Raw genomic sequence first — 20,496 nt, 5'->3', positions numbered from 1 at the left:
TATAAAGGAAGAAATGAAGGTTACACTAAGTAAAGAAAAATACAGACTTTTAGCCAAGATGGAGGCGTAGACAGACATGCTGTGTCTCCCTCCACAACTAAGAAGGAATACAACTACCTCAAAACTGGAGACAACCGGAAGTTCCAGAAAATCAAGCTGCATGGAAGTCCAGCAAACAAAGATATAAAGAAGAAATATTTATACAGACAGGTATGAGGGGTGGAGCAGGGGCGGAGAGGACGAGGTGTGGTGGTCGCAGCGGCGGTGGCAGGCCGACGGAAAGGGCAGTCACACAATTTAAAAAGTCAGAGGGACACCTGGGGAATGTTCCCAGCTCCTCACCAGATCTTGCAGCTCACAGTCCCAGCACTGGGGAAAATCAAGCCTCATTGCTTCTGACTGTGCAAACCAGTGGGGGTTGGGGTGGAGGCTGAAACTGCCTGTCTCTCAGAAGAGTCCACTTGTTTAAAGGGACCCCACGGACCTAGAATATCCACAGACCCACCCACTCTGGGAACGACGGCAAGGGGAGCAGCTAGAGAGGCGCCAGTTCCATACGGAAATGGGAGAAGTGCCTGGAAAAGGGGCGCGTACTGGGCAAGTGGCATTGTTCCCTCTCAGACCCCTCCCCCACATACAGTGCCACAACGTGGTGAAACAGGTCGCCCTGTACTGATGAATCCCTAAGGCTCCACCCCTTACAACATAACAGGAGTGACAGCTCTACCTAAAACACAAAGGCAAACAAACACAGGAGCCTGTCAAGATGAGACAGAGAAGTATCGCCAAAAAGGGGGGATGGATCAATGTTCCAGTGGGAGAACTAAGCCAACCTAACAAATGAGGAGATAGCCAACCTAACAGACGCAGAATTCCAAACACTCGTGATAAAGATGCTCACAGGCTTGACAGATATGCTTAAGTATGGCAAATGCATAAGGGAAGACGTGAAGACTATGCTAAGTGAAACAAAGGAAAATCCACACAAAACCAATGGTGAAGGGAAGAAAACAGGAGTTCACATCAATGACTTGGAACATAAGGAAGAAAACAACAGTCAACCAGTACAGAATGAGGAAACAAAAATTAAAAAAATGAGGAGAGGCTTGGGAACCTCTGGAACACTTTAAACATGCCAACATCCGAATCACGGGAGTCCCAGAAGGAGAAGAGGAAGAGCAAGAAATTGAAAACTTAAGTGAGAAAATAATGGAGGAAAACTTCCCAAATTTTGTGAAGGAAAAGACGAACAAATCCAGGAAGCATGGAGAGTCCCAGACAAGCTGGACCCAGAGGGGACCACACCAAGACACGTTGTAATTAAGATGCCAAAGGTGAAAGATAAAGAGGGAATCCTAAAAGCAGCAAGAGAGCAGCGGAGAGTTGTCTACAAAGGGGTTTCTATAAGACTATCAGCTGACTTCTCAAAAGACACTTTCAGGCAAGAAGGGACTGGCAAGCAGTATTCAATGTGATGAAAAGCAACCTACGATGAAGATTACTCTATCCAGCAGCAAAGCTATCATTTGGAATGGAAGGGCAGATGAAGTGTTTCCCAGACAAGGTAAAGCTTAAAGAGTTCACCTTCACCAAGCCATTATTATATGAAATGTCAAAGGGCCTTACTTAAGAAAAAGAAGATCAAAACTATGAACACTAAAATGACAACAAACTCACAACTATCAACAACTGAATCTAAAAAATAAAAACAAAATCCAACTAAGCAAACCAGAATAGGAACAGAATCATAGGTATGGGGATCATTTGCAGGGTTATCAGCTGGGAGGGGGAAGGGGGAGAAATGGGGAAATGGGGCAGGGATTAAAAAGTATAACTGGTAGGTTCAAAATAGACCAGGGGATGTTAAGAACAGTGTAGGAAATGGAGAAGCCAAAGAACTTATATGCATGACTCATGGACATGAACTAAGGGTGTGGATTGCTGGAGGGAAGGTGGATTACTGGGTGGAGGGGGGCAAAGGGGAAAAATTGGGACAACCATAATAACATAATAAAATATACTTTAAAAAAACAAAAAAGAGGTGCTCGCTTCAGCAGCACATACACTAAAACTGGAATGATACAGCGAAGATTAGCATGGTCCCTGCTCAAGGATGACATGCAAATTCATGAAGCAGTCCATATTTTTAATAGAAGCCAGGATAAACAATAATTTTGCAGTAAACTGTATATTGTTTACTTTATTGTAAATACTTGTAAACAGTGGTCAATAGTTTTATATTTCTTTAAAACAAACAAAAAAACAAAACAAAATGATTTCAATTCTTTCCACAGCCCTGGTCTCAGGAGAAGATTAAACTTTCATATCGGGGCAGTGGTTCACTTCAAAAACACGAGGAAAAAATTATTTTTTAATCATAAGAATTAAACAGTGCCCAAAATGCTGTTTTGACTCATGAGATCCATCAATTCTTGACATCATCCAGAGCTGCATTTAGAACCTCATTGTAAATATTTTTTAGGCATGTGTTAGGTTTCTGTGAAAACTTTGTTTAAATGTAAACGTCATACCACACTGTCAGTTTTTGTCTTATAACTATATAGATGTTTTTATAAAGAAAAAAGAAAATTATTTTTTATTCTGTGAGTTCTGAATCAGCCAATGCAGTAGAAGTCACCTCAGCCAGAGCTCCTCACAATCCTTCCACCTATCCATACCTGAGCACAGACACAAACCACATTTACCTATGATTCCTTTGCTTAAATAAATATCCATATACTTCTAAGAAATGTATTTTTAATTGTTGGGGGAAGGGATTTAAACCATAGCATATATATTAAAAAGTGTAAAAACATCATATATGAGAATAAAGAAAGGACCGCCAGGTTCAATGTTCTAGCACCTCGCACATACCTGGACTCACCTCCAATTGCCTGTGTTTGCAGTTCCCTTGCTTTCCTACATGATACACACACAAACATGATCAGTACACTATCTAGCTTGGCCTGTTCTTGAACTTCATCCATATAAATAGAATGGTATATGGAAAATATCATTAATAGAAAAAAACGTAGCAAGACACTCAACAAAAATGTTTATTTTTCCTTGACTTGACATACTGGCACAACCTGACACCATTCATCATTTCTTCCTTGGCTTTTCTGACCCTCCTGCTTCCAGCCTCTGGGGTCTCTTCCACTCCTGAGTTAAAGGTAAGCATCCCCTGAGCAACCCAGTCCTGGCTTCAGCTCAATTGTCACTTCTCTGTACATCTACAATTTCCTACCAGCATCTCAAATGCAACATGTCTAAGGGTGACTTCGGCTTTTCTCTCATGACCCTCTTATTTTCTGTATTCTCAAATTGTCATATCCTGTCCCCTTTTTTCATCCTTCCCCATCAGTGAGTCAATTAATTCTGCACATTTTATCCCTTTAGTCTCTTAAAAACATCCAGTTCTTTTCTATCTTATCTAGCTCCCAGTTCTTTTCTATCTCCCATCTATAGAAGTAGATCTGTCCTCACCTGAATAAACAGTGCTGACACAGACATTCACAAAAATTTTTCCTTTTCCTAGCTACCCATCCATCCTCATGTTTAGAGAAACACAAATTAGATGGAAAGAAAATAATGAGACTGAGTACCATAAATAAAAATTACAGCTCTATTAGATGTCTAACAAAAAGGTTAAAATCAAAATTGCCTGATATTTAATTACATCCTATTAACATTAATAGAATACCTTGTCTCAAAACCCAAAGATGCCAAGTAGCTCAGCCTGAAAAACTCCCTTTGGATGATAATTCATGACAAAGCACTTAGTTTATCTTATAAGTGCTGAGTAAATCATAAATAATGTAAGTAAAATGTGCTAAGAGCAAAAGTACTCTCAGTACCGAATGAGTCTACAAAGATACCATTTATTTAAAAAAACAGCCAGAAAAAGGTTTCACCTATGATTGAATTGCAAAAATTAAATAAACGAACAGTACTTACTGTGTGCTGTGGTCTAAATATGTGATTACTCGGTCTCCTTCTTCCTCTAATCGTTTACTTACATGGTTAAGATATTCAGGAACCTTCCAAACAAAATATTTAAACATGTCAGTAACAAAAAGATTCTTGATTCTACCCAAGAAGCTAAAATATTGTTTTCCTTATAAATTTTTTTTTAAAAGCAGAATATATGTTCAAGCCAAATATTAACATGGGTTAGTGGAGGCAGAGGGCTAGTCAAGTGCAAAGGGTATGCAGGGTAGGGTGCGACACAGAGACATGTCCTTAAACTCAATTCTGGAGATTAAAATTAACCTCTAGAACTAGGGCCAAGGTGGCACTGCACTGTTGTGCCCTGTTCACAACAAAGTCCTGGGGATGATGTCACAGGGCCCGCTGTCACTGGGGCCCCATGGACAGGTGGGCAGCAGTACCTGGGGACTGATGTCATGTATACCCCCCAACACTGAGGCGCCATGAACAGGTAAGCAACAGCACCCGAATCCTAATGGTACCCCATGGCCCACACACAAAGGTGTCAGCAAAAACTAATCAACAGACTGGCTTTTCATGTGGGGATGTCAAACAGCGCTGTTGCTTAAGATCTCAAAATGCACTTCATGTTTCCAGGGGCAAAGGGTGTCCCTGCTGTCACTTGATAGCACAGGAAAGGCCCCATAAAACAGGTCTTTGAGGTTCTGATCTAGTGGCAGCAGCAAGGCCTGGTATCTGACATGAAACTCCCTCTTCAAATTTATTGGGTTGGCCAAAAAGTTCGGTTTCTCTTCCATAAGGTGGCTCTAGTAGCACTTAGTTGTCTTTAACTTCATTTGGAACAATTTAAAATAAATTAAAAATTAAATAAATTAATTTTTTAAAAGATTGTGACAGCTGTTTTATCAGTGTGCATTAAAAAATTTATCAGAATTGGTGAATTTTTCTGCATTTTAATATTGAAGATGTAAGAAAATATGTAACGTTTTCAACATATTATGCTTAATTATATGAAGAAAGGTAAAAATGCAACTGAAATGCTAAAAAAGATTTGTGCACTGTATGGAGAAAGTGCTGTGACCGATCAAACATGTCAAAAGTAGTTTGCGAAGTTTTCCGCTACAGATTTCTCGCTGAACACTGCTCCATGGTCAGACAGACCAGCTGACATTGACAGTGATCAAATTAGGACATTGAGAACAATCAATGTAATACCCACAGGAGATAGCTGACATGCTGAAAACATCAAAATCAATAAAGTTATTGGTGAAAAGTCTTATTTTACAGAAAAAACTAAATGGACTTTTTGGCCAACCCAATAGGATGAAGGAAACAATGGTCAGGTTTATTCTGCACAGTAACAAGTAACATTTGGGTAACAATCCCCCGGGCTTCCTCTAGGACTGTGCTGTAACACCTGCAAAATTGGCTGTCCAGTTTTTTGGATTAGTATCACTATGTCTTTCACATGGCTTTTTGGGTAATTTAAAAAATGTGTCACATGCTTAATTTTTCATGTGTTAAGAGTCACCTTTCATATTTAAGATTTACCTCTTGCTTCAACGTACGTTCCTCTATATACCTTCTTTCAGAAGTTATCGTACTGGGTTTTTGTTTTTGGGTTTTTTTGTTTGTTTGTTTTTTTGGAGGGAGGGCAAAAAAAGTTTCTAAGGGAAAGAAATTAAATCCTTTAATAAAAATGAAGCTCATCACTGGAAATTTCTGCTAGATTGTAGCTTTCAAAAGATTCTCAATAAAATGCATGTGTGAAAAGACAAACATTTAGAAATTACACTTAAGATGTACATCTATAAAAATGAAATAAGGCAATTCAGAAACATTTCGTTGTCTCACCTCTCTTTCTTGCATTAACCTTTGGCCTTCTGCAGCATATAAACAATTAGTTTCTTCCAAAAATTTCAGTTCAAATGAATCTTTATATACCTAAGAAATGAGCAGAGTTACTGACCAATTTCAGTAAAGAAAACTACCTTTTGAAGTGCTGGTGTACTCCAAATTTCCAGGGAGCACAGCTACAGTGACCTGCCTGTACCTTCCATTCCTTCCCTGAGGCCTTGCAGGCCAGCTCAGCTGCTTCCTGTGTAGCTGACCCCAGAGGCTTAGCTGACCTTGGGTCAGCTGATTCCTGGCTGGCTGACCTTTACTCAGCTGACTGGGGCAGCCCAGCCCACTTCACTGCTCTCCTCTGAGAGTGCCACCATGTCCTTGTCCTTTTTCTATGGAGCATTGGGCCCATGTTGTAAAGGATCTTTCCTTTTGTGGCTCCAGGTATGGTGTAAATCTAAGAGTCATTCACCTTCGAGGGGTTAAAAAAAACACAACTATATTTTCAACAAATGCTTCTATGATTTCATTTTTTTTGCACTTAAATCTTTGATACATTCATTTACTTTGGTGTTAAGTAGTCAGGCAGGGATCTAATTTTTCTTTTTCTTATACACTACTAAAAGTTATTAATAGTACATTCAGAACAATGAGATATTTACCTGAAGATCAGAGAGCATACTCAGCAGACTTCGCAATAAGCTTCGGTCAACAGCTTCACCATTTCTTTCTTTTTCAATCAATAGCAGAATTCCATCAATAGTTTTACTCTGAACCATTTTATCACTAATAATATGGTTTCTAAATAGTTCTAATCCCATATCCCTGTACAAACAGTAAAAAACCAAACTATATTTTAGTTCACTTTTTAGAAGTTTTAGGTGAAGCTCTAGCTACATTATGAATATATCTGTTCATTTGTTAATTCTCTAAATCCAGGTGTCAGAATTTTTAATTTTCAGTTTTGGCCAGTCTAGTGTGCCTCATATTTCCTTCCTTATCAGGGCTGTTATGTTTTCCTGGAGTGGGTGGGCTATCATTACATGAGGAGTGTTGAGGCATTAGTAGGTCAGGTGTGTCACTGAGAACTCTTAAGAATCTTGCAAACATCTGCTGTCACACCACAAGTCACACCACTTTCCCTGGGGGCATGATCAGAGATGCTCAAGGCTTAGAAACCCACCCTGCTCCACCGCCCTCACCAGCCCCTCTGTGTCCTCCCTTTTTCATCTCTGGTCCCTCTACAGAGCTTGTTATCCAATTGTTCCTCCCTGGCACTTGGTTTTCTCCTCTATTTAGCCGTTTCAATCAGAGAACTGATATTAAAATGTGACTTTAAGAGTTCATCTTACTTCCTCAGCTCATTGCCGGAGGACTTTAGGAGGAAATAAAGCTGTCAGCTACTATTCACAAAAACCATGTGATAACGGACTCTGTGCTTTGCCAAAACAACTCTCCAGCTCCCCTAGCTGCCAAACACTGAGGAGGCCAAAATTCAGACCCCTGGGCCCAGCCAGGTCTCCTGAATGGGCAGCTCAGGGACAGTGGTGCTGGTGAGTACTAGTAATGGTGAGTAGAATTAGTGATGGTGGTGCTGGTGAGTACTAGTAATGGTGAGTAGAATTAGTGATGGTGGTAGTGAGTGGTAGCAAATGGTGGCAGCAGTGGAGGCAACAACAGGAGTACTAACAGTAAGCGGTACTAACAGTAGGTGGTAGTAGCAGCAAGCACTACACACACCGGTGAGCACGGTTCTGGGGAGCTGTACTGTGTTGGAGAACTTTCTTCTACACTATTCCCCACAATCACACGGCCCTTTCCTATGTCCTGGAGGAGCTGTTGATCACAGTCTTTCATGAATTTCAAAGATGGAGCAGTAAAGCCCAGGGGCAGAGTGTAGGTTCAAGCTAGTCATCTGGGCTTGAATCCTGACCCCCCAACTTCCACGCTTGCAGTGACTCCAAGGCAAGGAACTTAAACTCTGTGTGCCTGTCCTTCCACAACATTAAATCACACATATTATTTTACATCTGTAAAACAGTTCACATCAGGCCAGGCAGGTACCCATTGCATAAGAAGTTCTGTTTGTTAGAATCTTTTTCCTAAAATCTAAATCTCTGTTTAAGGCTTTAGAAGCAGCCCACCAACAGCCATCAGGGATATCATCAGCTTCACCTTTCCAATTGTCCCACAGACAGCACATTCTGGGAATACTGCTGTTTTGTTTCCAGAGTGGACTTCCTTTCTCTACTGTCTCTCTCCATCTTAGCTACCTAATCACTCCTGCTCATTCTGCAGAGTGTGGGCCAAGGCTTGCTCCTCCTTCCTCATCCTTCCCTGTGCATTTCTCACACACCTTCACCATGATTCTTATACTGCACTATTATGCTGTTTTTCTGCTAGTTGCAGTGGACTGAGTGTGGTACAGTTTCCTTTATGCTCTAAGCAACGTTTATAGCTTACATCATGGCTATGTAATAAACAATGTTTATAAATTAGGAGTTCAGGCTAGGTACCCCAACAGCCTAGGTACAGGAACTCTGGGCCTCAGTTTCCCCATCTATAAAATGGAGATGGAAACAGTCATCCCTTATAGAGCTGTTCTAAGGATTGAGTAAATTAGCAGGTGTTAAAGCACTGAGAAAAGGGCTTTGCACAGAGTAGAAGCTATGTAATATTCTGCTGTCAGTTTTATCATCCTTATCACTTCTCTGAATAAAGGTTATCATTTCTGTGCACTGCCTGTCTTACTGGAGACACACATGAGTATCTAGCATAAGATGCATAGAAGTCAGAGAGGTATAAGGAAAAAAGAGAGAAAGTAGTATTAAGGAAGGGGAGACTTTCAATAAAGAGAGTGCCAAGAGCTGCAAAAATGTTAGAGATTATATAAAGACAAAAAAAAAAAAAAGTGACTATGGGGTCTGGAAACCAGATCACTGACGCCTAAGGCAAGGGCAGTTTCCATGTGCTAAAAGGAGAAATTGCAGTGCTTAGGGTTAGGGTGAAAAGATGGTGAGCAAGTTGGAAAAGAAAACAACTTTTTAAAGAATTCAGGTTTAGAGCCCTGGCTGGTGTGGCTCAGTGGATTGAGTGCTGGCCTGCAAACCGAAGGGTCTCTGGTTCCATTCCCAGTCAGGGCACATGACTGGGTTGCAGGCTACGTCTCCAGTTGGGGGCAAGCAAGAGGCAACCACACATTCATGTTTCTCTCCCTTTCTCCCTCCCTTCTCCTATTTCTAAAAATAAATAAAATCTTAAAACAGAATTCAGGTTTAAAGGTAATGAGAGAGTACGACATCACTTCTGAATAGGAGAATGAACTTCTATGTCAACAAAGGAAGAATCCAAGGATGAGATTGAACACAGGCTTTTGCTCATGTCAGCTAGGGCTTCTTGGAGGCAGCAGTGGGGACTTAGGGCAGCAGGGCAGAGGTAAAGAGCGTTAGCAAAGGCTGCGGAAGTCAGTGACTAGGGACAATACTGGGCAGGAGTTCCTAACTTATACCGTCCCTAAAAGATGACGTGTGATGAACAGACTGAAATGATAGGCCTCGATATCCTGAAAAAAACCGAGGCCCCTGTGCCCTTGGAGGGTCAGCAGGATGAAGGCACTGGGGGCAGGGCTGGATGGGGAGTTAGGACCTCAGGGGTCATAACCTCACCAGCAATTGCAGCCTTTCTCAAAGTTTCACCAGACCACTGGATTGAACAACTCCAGGTCAAACTCCAGCTGTTGAAGAAAGTAACTGAGTCCCCTGACTTCTCTCAAAGCAGAAGTGAGCAACTGGCCATCACTGACTCCAAATGATTCTGAAGTCCAGAGCCCAATTATGAAAACATGGCTTCACACAGTACTCTGTGCCTGCCTGCCGCCTCCACTGGAACACTCACTGCAAGTAGGATAACAAGCTAGAACTTTCTCCCTCCTAAGTCAGTTTGCCCCAGCTACACCCTGTCACCCTCACTGGTAATGTAGACGCTCCACTGGGGCCCAGATGTGTGCACTAGTGATTTTGGCTGGCATAAAGGACCACAGACAAATGACCACATATGCCATCAAATTAATCAGCAAAAGACACAAGTCAAACATGTGATTTTAGTCACAACAGTAGATGCAGTTCTACTGACTGGGATACTCACCAGATAGAAGGAAGCATGGAATTCTGAAGCACATAAGTGCGATCCAAAAATAGGAAAATACTTCTGATCATGATCTGAAATTTAGGAAAGAATTTATTTACGTATCTTACAAACAAAATAGTCAAGATTAGGCCATTTGAACGATCACAGTGCTGGGTGTCTCAGATCTAACAATAATTGTTTCTCGATGAAAGATGTTTCCCACCAAGACCCTCAGGATCTATTTTTTCCCCCTAAATTTAATTGTTCCCCCTTGATGTTTGTTTTTCATTTCTTTTATCCAGAAATCTGACTGTAGGGATTTTAAAAACACTTAGCCTAAAGGATACCTTTGATATTTGGTCATTTCCTGACAGATATGGTAAATCTCATTACACTGGGGAGATGCTCTAAGCTTTTAAACAATTCTTGTTACATTAGAATGAGGCTCTACTCGGACACTACTTTGCAAGCTGAGGACACAGGTTAATCAGCTGCTCCCTTTGCTGTGCTAACATGGTCACTGTAACCCTGTAATTCTCCTATCATGGAACTTAACAGACTGTTGTAGAGGTTTGCTTACACCTGTAAGCAAAACCTTCCCAACAGACATTTATCTGTTTCTACCATCTACCAGGTAGGTGCCTGGCCCAGAAAAGAGACACATTCATTGTCCCCTACTTACTTCATTTAGAAAACAAAAGAATTCAACCTACTTAGGATAGCTATTGATACTATCTTTCCTCTCACTTACATAATGAACAGCAGTCAGGTCACACTAAAAACCTCATATACCTAAAATCAAATTAGAATCAATACATTTACAAAAGCCTAAGACTTTGTCTAATTATAGTAGAGTTCTGAGTTCTGGAATTTAGGCATGATTATCAGTCATAAACTAGGATTAAGGAAAAACTTAAGAGACCCATTCAGGAATTATGAATACTGTGAGCTATCTATCATCTGTCAGGTTGGTTTAAAGGCCAAGTTAGCAGCCAGCTCACCTTCCCTGATTTTCTCTACTCTGTTGTCTAAATTCGTTGGAGTTGGAGAACAGCATTTGATCCCAATGAGAATCCTCCAAACAGAACTTCCCTATCTCAGCTCACAATCTGGCCCACACCTACATTAGGTGGGGGAGGGGAGATGGAGGAGGCCATGCTTTGATAAAAAAGAAACAAAAAAAAGATAGCTGGATTAAAAGAGGGCACATACTTCCAGCTACTCAAATCTCTAACTAAACGAGAGGCTGAGTAAGACCTAAGAGGAAATGAGATCGGAAATAAAAAAGCAGTACTGATGAAGATTTGAGGGAAGTGTACCATGTATAAAATCAGTATTAATAAAAAAGCCCATCTGTAGATAAGTGGATCAAAAAACTGTGGTACATTTACACAATGGAATACTATGTAGCAGAAAGAAAGAATTCCTGCCATTTGCAACAACATGGATGGAACTAGAGAGAATTATGCTTAGTGAAATAAGCCAGGCAAAGAAAGAAAAATACCATATGATATCACCTAATACAGGAAACTAAAGAACAACACAAACAAACGAACTAAATAGAACAAAGAGCAGAACAGCAGTCAATAGGGGGGAGGGGGGAGGGAGAGAAGGGGGATAAGTAAGGGAAGGGTTTAGTCAAAGAACGTGTATAAATGACTCATGGATACAAACAACGGGGAGGGATATGATTGCGGGAGAGGGGGTGGGCTAGGTGGGGGAGAGAAATGGGAGGAAAATGGGACAACTGTAATTGAAAAACCAAAAATAAAAAAAATAAAAAAATAAAAGCCAATATGCTTACCATTTGTCTGCAATGATCTTGCCAGCATTTGTTAATCTTCTTTAAAAATAAAACACTATCTAGTGAGTCTGTGCAGACCTGCTAAGGAAAACTTAAGAAATGTTGGGCAATGTATTACAATTTTAACTTCTTAATTTTAGCTCTCTTCATCACAGAATACTATGTATTAGTAATTGGACTACTATAAGACCAGAAGTTCAAATACCATAAATGTAGTTTTTCTTATTTCCACATCTCATAACCTTGTTGTAGTTATCCCTGCCTGCACTCCCCTGGTTTTCATCTCTCATCACCCCCTTTCCAGTTTCCCGTCCTTCTAGCAGCACTTTACTGCTGGATTACTTTCAGAACCCTCCCAGCTGAAACTAACAACCAGATCATAGGCTTCATAGACTTGGGTGACTGAACCAAAGGCTGGATCTCACAAAGGGCAGATTCTGACCCAATCCTGTACCTGAGCTCCTAGAGACGCTGTCCCTGGGGTGAGGAAGCAGGTCAATTATTAATAGCACTGAGGAACTGGCAGCCACTGAAAAATGGCTGAGGTTTAATTTTAACTTCTAGTCTCAATGAAAACTACAAGAAGAAGTTTCGTTCACGCACCAAATTAGGAATACCCTTGGCCTGACTCTTGGAATATGTTTTTAAAGAAACACTCAAAAAGCTGTTTATGGGAAAAAACAAACAAAACACCTAAATACAGGCTCTTAGAGCAAACCACGGCTAAGTCCCTTGAGCACTGCTTCACAGGTTTTTGCAAAGTCAAACAAGTCACAAATGTCTACACACTGCTTGATGGTTTACGAAGCACTTTCATACTTGTGCTCATTTAATATTTGTACGGATGAACAAAACAGCCTGTTGAAGTGAAAAGACATGGGTGTCCTAGACTTCAGTCCTGCTCTACCACTTCTAAGCTCTATGACACTGGACAAATGATGAACTTTCCTAGGCCTCAGGCTCTCCAGGTGTAGCAGAACACACTCCTCAGAGCTGTTGTGAGGTTATATATAAAATTTTTAGCATGTAATGAGGAGAAAAAACACACTGGCCAGCGTGTGATGTGTAAAATCAGAGAGTTGCTCCATGTCTTCAGTTGGAGAAAGGTCTGACAGAGGGAGGGATAGCCAGCAGAGGGCAGGACACCAGCCAGGACTTTAGGAAGGGGACAGGACGGAAAATCAGGAGAGCAGTGGACGGACTGATGGGCGTATCTGTATCTGTGTCATACCAGTAAGGGCGGCTGACCACAACCACTGCGATCCTAGTCAAACATCTTATTTTCTCAAGGCTTTGCCAATATATTAAAAATAGTTAGTCATAGCAAAGACCTAATAGTTCAACGGTTAACAAATTATTCTGGAAAAACTGTTATAACAGTTCAAAATTATAATAGCCCACTGTATTAGAACCTTATATGGACAGTCTGAACAAACAAAGAATCAGTCACAAGCACAGTTAGACAGGTGCCACCATGGCAGCAACCCAGCAGCTCTGGCACCAGCTGGTGCTGAACACGAGGCACTTGCCTTGTGGTCGACACCCTGGCCAGCCTCCATTGGCAGTTGCACAGTCTGCACAGGGTTAAACCCACACCAGCCAAACTGACACCACTGGTTGGCTCAGGTGCTGCAACTAAGCAAGGCAGAGCTCTACCCAGTACAGGGTTTCATCAGGATACATAAGTCCAATGTGAAGGGCTCATTAAACAAAAGATACTTTTCTTTAAAGAGCTGGGTAAAACCAATATACATCTTTAATAACTTTTTGTCATTCCCTATGGAACAAAGTGTGAAAAGGTAGGTTAATACCACACAGTGAGGCATCTGTTCAGCTCCAGCCTTCTAAATATCAAAACCAATTCCAGACCCAAAGCTGTAACAGTAGACACAAAGCCACATATGAGCACTCTCAGGATGTAAGACATACAGGCATGCTGAGAGCTTGTCAACAGTTTATTCTTCAGATAGGTTCTCCAACAATTATCCTTTCATCTTTTCAAAGAGCCGGTCCTAAAGAATTTATACAGTCTACTATGGTGATAGGCAAGTCTTTAAATAACAAACAAATATCCAGTGGCAAAATGCTCATAATATACCATGGAAAAAAACTACATGTATCTGTGATTACAGTGACTTAAACAAAACAAAAACAAGATAGTACTTACACCAGACTAGAAAACAGGTCCTATTTTTGCCCACACTTTCTAAACCAGGCTACCCTTGCTTTTCTGATCCCAGCAGTGACACGGAGCTCTCCTTGTAGCAGCGGGCAGAGCAGGAGGTAACAACAATCCCGGATCACACGCTAGTAACGCTTAGTTACCATCTGACACCCCCCATTTAATTAGGCCCCCTTGTTACAATCGCTGAAAACATTATCTTACATAATAATCACCAAAGTTTACAGTTTACAATATTTAATTACTGCCTCCCTCAATCTACAAAGCCCACTGCAGCAGGAACCATGTCATATTCACCTCTGAACCCTAGCACTAACCCAGGGCCACTCTCCAGCTCTGTGGTGTTGGGCCTTCTGGCTAAAGAGAGTACCTGTCACTTGAAGTGCTGTGAGAATGCTGAAAGCTTAGCCTATGGCCAGCAAGTGCTCCATGAGTGCTCACTGCACACCAGTTAGGTAAGTACGGGCAGTCTTTATAAAGACCAAAGCCTGCTGTCATCAGCACAGATAATAAAGACATGCTTAAACAGGGCAGCTTCATGATTTCCCTAAAAGCAAAGACTTTGTCTCCTTTTGCATCCTTCTGTTCTGAGGACTACAGTTTTTGTGTGTTATCTATCACTGATGCCCCATGTTAATTAGCATTTCTGTGACTAAGCAAATCTGCATAGCTGTCAGTTGAATCAGGGGAAGGAAAAAGTGACTTCTGTCCACAGTTATTTACAAGTTTAGATTCTCCTTTGTTTTGGGGAAAGGCATATGACCAACAGCAGGTAAGTGATTCTGAAAGGGGGAGATAAGTGCAGAATTTATCAAACATATGAACAAAGGAATGGATATGGTAACCTACGAAAATAACAGCAGATGACTCAATTCCACAAGAGTCCTGTATGTCTGATCAGTTTAACTTATGAAGGGCTTCCTGAAGTCTCCTTGATGTTTACTTCAACAGCAACATGCAACTAATACAGTAGGTAGCAGTCCTTGAATCTTAGAAAGTAGTTATATGAAATGCTAGAATATCCCAGAGCAAGAGAAATATGAATATGCTTAATTAGAATATTCCTAGCCGGTGAGAATTCAGGCAGCTGCAATAGCACTAACACTTGGCCATTGTAAGACTGGAATAGATTACACACCTTTCAGCAAGAATGAGCTGTGATGGCAGGATTGTGTCTCTCATCAGCCACCTCTATCCCTAGTGCATCACACTACCTCTGCACTGCCAAACTCTTGCCTAGGCAGGCTGGCTCTTCTTTTTTTACATTCTAGGAGCTTTTAAAACTCTTACCACATTGTTTCACAAATGCCTATCTTTATGTTTCTGTTGATCCCATTGGAGTTTAAGCTCTAAGGGGCCAGAATCCCATTTCATTCATGTTTACTTTTTCCAGGACCTAGTACAAGGTAAATACTTAATAAATGTGCATGGTCTCTGGTCTACTTGCTAATCTATCTCATCATTCTGTCAAAATGATGTCTAAAATACATTGGGTTCTTGTTTTAAAAACCTGTAAGGGCTGAGATGCACACAGATTTAAGTCTAAACACTTATGTTGTACATAAGATTCAAATCAAGTTGCAACTTAACATACACCCTCAACTTTCACCAATTCTACCAGGTTATAGCCACATCACAATGCTCCAGGTTTTCATAAAAAATCTTTCACATTCTGCTTTCTGATGCCTCTTTACTCCATAGCTGGCTAGAACCTAGTCATCCTTTAAGATGCAGTTCAAGTGTTACTTCCTCTGGGAAGCTTTGCCCCAAATGCTTCATATATTGTAATTCCTGTCCTTGATTCTAACAATTTAAAATTCTGAACTCCAGATGTCTCATACTAATAAGGTACACATTTAATTTAGTAGACTGTCTTTTCCCCCCCTTTCTTCTTTTATGAAATAAATGGTAATTTTTATAATCATGGCTGCATCACAGGATCAAGGGGATACAGTAATTCCCTTGCATCTATCATAGCATTTGTTACTCCTTGGAGGGTAGAAATCAGATATGGTAATCATTTTTCTATGTTCTAGAAGACAGGAAGTAAGTACTTGTTGAATGAGTGAGTTAATGAATACATTCATGTAACCCACAGGGTAGGATAAATTGGCAGGAGAATAATTTGATCAGATAATCAAAAAGTAGTCTTCAGTAAGCTGGGACAACTGGATTATCACATCAGCTCACTCTTACAAGTTCCTGTCTTGGACAGAAGGCTTGGGAATCTGCTGATAACTTCAGGCAAGCCTGGGAGTCAGGCTACTTTTCAGATTTCCAACATCCTGAGCATGGGTTCCTGGACCTATCCCACGGGATTCCTGAGGCACTGAGTGTGTCTTCAGAGGATGCCTCTGAAACGTGGTACACACTGCCCAGGTTCCAAAAGGCCAAAGGTGTAGTCATCATTAGGACAGAGCTCTGCCAGATAATACTGTGGAGGTGTATTTACAGATGTCAATATAACAGAACCAGAATTGACTTCACTGACCCATGTATGGGGAGAACTACAAATATTCTAAATGTGACATCTTACTCTGGACCTGAACTTCATCGTCATGAATAATTAAGAGCCTCAATACCAGGCAAGAGAGCTGCTGCAACTACCAAGGGAAATTTCAGTGAACTAAACACTTTAGTTTCTCAATGGGAGAGAAAAAAAAATTCCTTCAGCTAGAAGAAAACTTAGAAACACTGCAACTACCTAACTTCACAAATGAAGAAACAGAAGCACAGAAAAGTACAGCCACAAGCAGATTGTCTTCAATTATAAATCCACTTTCTATGAGATATGTAATGTAGGTGGCTATAGTAATAGAAAAGGCCTGGGGAACTAGATGGAGGCCAAATTGTACAGGATTGTCTACAAGATGCTAAGAAGCTCAGTTTCCCTGGCAGTCATCTGGTCACAGATAGCAAAATCAGTGGCAAAATTCTAAGATGCCTCAGCTTATAACTTTCTCCCTTTGACTGTGAGTGGGGCTATGAATACAATGGGTTACCTCATATAAGACTCTGTCTTAACAGACCAGAGAGGCGGATTTTCCTGTTGACCCAGAAGAAGCAAATAACCATGCTGTCAGAGAAGGGACCTCATGGCAAGAAACCAAGGGTAGCCTCAGGGCACTGAGAGTAAGCTCTATAAATGAGGAAGTGAATTCTGCCAACTGCTGAATAAGTCTGAGGACACCCTGATTTCAGCCTGTGAGACCCTGAGCAGAGAACCCACTGAGCTAAGCCACTACTCTTGACCTATACAACTATGGGCCGACAAATGGGTGTTGGTTTTACATAGCAAGTTTGTGGTAATTTGTTACACATAACAGAAAACTAATACAGGTGGATTTTTTAATAAGAATAAAGGATAGCAGAACACAAACTTTTAGACATTTCACAGAACTTTGCCTAAATACTTAACCAGACTCAATGAAAGGACATTGTTTTACTTTAATCAGATTAGCAAAGTGATATAAATTCTACTTAAAAAAGAAATCTATTATATTGCATCATATGAAGCAAATTTAAGGTTTTTGTTCTGTAAATAAAGGGGAATTTTAAAAGCCATTGTTTTAATATTAAGGATACTCATTAGTTCTTTATCCTATTAATGTTCAGTTTCAAAATATTTAGGTAATGAATAGAAACTTCATGAGACAACAAAAGGATATTCTCTAAACTGAAGAATTTGTGCTTGGACATGATCTTCACAGACCTGGCGGAGCTGCTTGTAAAGCGTTGGGGAAACTTTATGAGAACAGAGATTTTCAACAGCCTAAAAACAAAACAAAACAAAACAATGAATTATTCACTATGAATAGCAAATTATTTAAAAAACCCATTTGTACATATAGCTATAACAAAAGCACTTACCTAATTATATGTAGCTATAATCATTTACATGAAGCAGCCCTCCATACTTACGTAATCTACAAATAAGCTATTACAAAAATTTGGGTTTAGTGCAATTACTGTTGAAGCACTGCAATTCAGTAATAATTTGGTAAAAAATGGTACTTCGCAATAGTTAATATCAAACACAGATTCAACAGCATATCTCTGACAGCCCTGTGATACCTAGGATCCCAGCTGATATGCCTGTACTATATCTGAACATCTTACAATACTCCGTTTTTTCCCTACTGCAAGTCTCCATATCTTGCTGCACACCAGTCACTCAGGGACTTTAAAACAAGTTTGATCCCTACAGCCCTGTTCCTAGATGCTTTAATTTATTAGTCTGAGGTGGAGGCCACAGGAATGTGTGTGTTTACTGTGATGATTATAATGTGAAACTAGGGTAGGAAATCAGACCCTCAGTGACCATCTTCCAAACAGGTGGGAAAACAACAGGAATTTCAGTTACTTTCACTTTTACTAGTGAAATGATTGTTTATAGAGTGGAAGGAAAACAAGTTCTAAATGTCTGGGTGATACAAAGCCAGGTTGAATTGTTTCCTATTTACTCTTCTGCAGGGGAGGTATGCCATTTATCTAAGTTTGTCCTAAATTAGCGAGGAAACAAGTTTTTAAGGCAGAAATGTTTTTCTTAAAATAGTTTTATCCACACCAAAGAAATGTTTGTATATTCTTATCAGTTTGAATAAGTTTCCTTTCAACTCTCATGTACAAAACCAGCACCTCATTCAATCGAAATATGAAATACTATTAACAGAAATTAGTTTTTCTGACCAGTTCTGAAGCACTTAAAAAATATGGAGGATGCAACCTTCCAGCCAAGATAAGAGTTGGTAGATACGATGCACCTCCTTCCACAACCATAAGGATTACATCTTCCTCAAAACAAAAAACAACCAGAACTACCAGAAAATTGAACTGCATGAAGTCCAACAAAGATATAAAGAAGTAATACTCATCCAGACGGGTAAGAGGGATGGAGACAGGGAGCTGGCGGAGAGAATGCGGTGTGCTGGTGGTGGGGGCAGTGGCAAGGCAGTGGCTGCAGCCAGAGAGACCCTAGGGAGCGATCCTAGTCCCAGGCCAGACTGTACAGCTCATGGTTTCAGTGCTGGGAAAATAAAGCCTCATTGCTTCTGGCTGTGAAAACCAGTGGGGATTGGGGCAGAAGAAGAAACTGCCAGTCTCTTAGGAGAATCTGTTTAGAGGGCCCCCATGGTCCTTCAACATATGCAAACCCACCCACTCGGAACCATCACCAGAGCAAAAACTGGAGGGGTGCCAGTTGTAGATGGGAAGGGGGTGAAGTGGCTAGAAAAGGGGTGAGTGCCAAGCAAGCGGCACTGTTCTCTCTGACCCCTCCCCCAAATACAGCACCAGGAAGTGGTGAAACAGGTTGCCCCACACTGATGAATACCTAAGGCTCTGCCCCTTACAATGTACAGGGGCAACAGCTCAGAGGCAAACACAGCAGCTTGTCAAGTTGATGAGACAGAGAAATATGGTCCCAAAAAGGGAGCAGATCAAGGCTCCAGTGGGAGAACTAAGCGATGAGGAGATAGCCAACCTAACAGATGCAGAGTTCAAAACACTGGTGACAACGATGCTCACAGACATAACTGAGTACTGCAAACGCATAAGGGAAGAAGTGAAGGCTAAGCTAAGTGAAACGAAGAAAAATTCACATGAAACCAATGGTGAGAGGAAGGAAGCTGGGGTTCAAATCAACAATTTGGACATAAGGAAGAAATAAACAGTCAACCAGTACAGAAGAAACAAGAATTGAAAAAAATGAGGAGAGGCTTAGGAACCTCTGGGACAATTTTAAACATACCAACAGCTGAATCAAAGGAGTCCCAGAAGGAGAAGAGGAAGAGCAAGAAATTGAAAACTTATGTGAAAAAATAATAAGGGAAAATTTCCCAAACCTGGCGAAGGAAATAGACATACAAGTCCAGTAAGTACAGTGTTCCAAACAAGTTGGACCCAAAGAGGACCAAACCAAGACACATCATAATTAATATGCCAAAGGTTCAAGATGACGAGAGAATCTTAAAAGAAGCAAGAGAAGAGTTATCTACAAAGGAGTTCCCATAAGACTGTCAGCTTATTTCTCAAAAGAAACTTTGTAGGCAAGAAGGGACTAGCAAGAAGTATTCAAACTGATGAAAAGCAAGGGCCTACAACCAAGATTACTCTATCCAGCAAAGCTATCACTTAGAACAGAAGGGTAGATAAAATGCTTCCCAGATAAGGTAAAGCTAGAAGAGTTCATCATCACCAAGCCATTATTATGAAATGTTAAAGGGGTTTATTTAAGATCAAAACTATGAACACTAAAATGGCAACAAACTCACAACTATCAACAAATAAATCTAAAAAAACAAAACAAAACAAAAACAAACTAAGCAAACAACTAGAACAGGAACAGAATCATAGATATGGAGAGCATATGGAGAATTACTGGTGCGGAGGGGGAAAGGGGAGAATAGGGTAAAAGGTGCAGGGAACAAAAAGCATAACTGGTAGGTACAAAATAGACAGAGAGAGATGTTAAGAACAGGAAAGTAATTGGAGAAACCAAAGAACTTATATGCATGACCCATGGACATGATCTAAGAGGGGGAGGGTGCTGGAGGGAAGAGAGGTACTGAGCAGAGGGAAACAAAGAGGA

General features: G+C 40.7%; 1 protein-coding gene and 1 non-coding gene across 2 annotated transcripts in view; one reads left to right on the top strand and one right to left on the bottom strand.

The window, feature by feature from the left end:
- The window catches only part of CUL4A (cullin 4A), a 71,250-nt gene that overhangs the window by 37,023 nt on the left and 13,731 nt on the right, over nt 1–20,496 (bottom strand). Inside the window, exons 3-8 of the mRNA XM_090258096.1 lie at nt 17,576–17,679; nt 11,726–11,795; nt 9,940–10,013; nt 6,459–6,621; nt 5,806–5,895; nt 3,958–4,040 (exon numbers count right to left, since the gene is read on the bottom strand). Of these exons, the coding sequence (XP_090114222.1) occupies nt 3,958–4,040; nt 5,806–5,895; nt 6,459–6,621; nt 9,940–10,013; nt 11,726–11,795; nt 17,576–17,679 (584 nt within the window). The remainder of the gene's footprint in view (nt 1–3,957; nt 4,041–5,805; nt 5,896–6,458; nt 6,622–9,939; nt 10,014–11,725; nt 11,796–17,575; nt 17,680–20,496) is intronic.
- Nucleotides 2,042–2,148, top strand: LOC149996354 (U6 spliceosomal RNA). Its single transcript, XR_016507575.1, has one exon. It is a non-coding gene; the product is annotated as a U6 spliceosomal RNA (small nuclear RNA).

Source organism: Furipterus horrens, unplaced genomic scaffold, assembly GCF_987537825.1.
Source record: "Furipterus horrens unplaced genomic scaffold, mFurHor1.1.pri manual_scaffold_12, whole genome shotgun sequence".
In the NCBI taxonomy this organism is placed as follows: domain Eukaryota; kingdom Metazoa; phylum Chordata; class Mammalia; order Chiroptera; family Furipteridae; genus Furipterus; species Furipterus horrens.
Note: the sequence above shows the minus strand (reverse complement) of the source record. Positions and strands in the feature narration are given on the sequence as shown.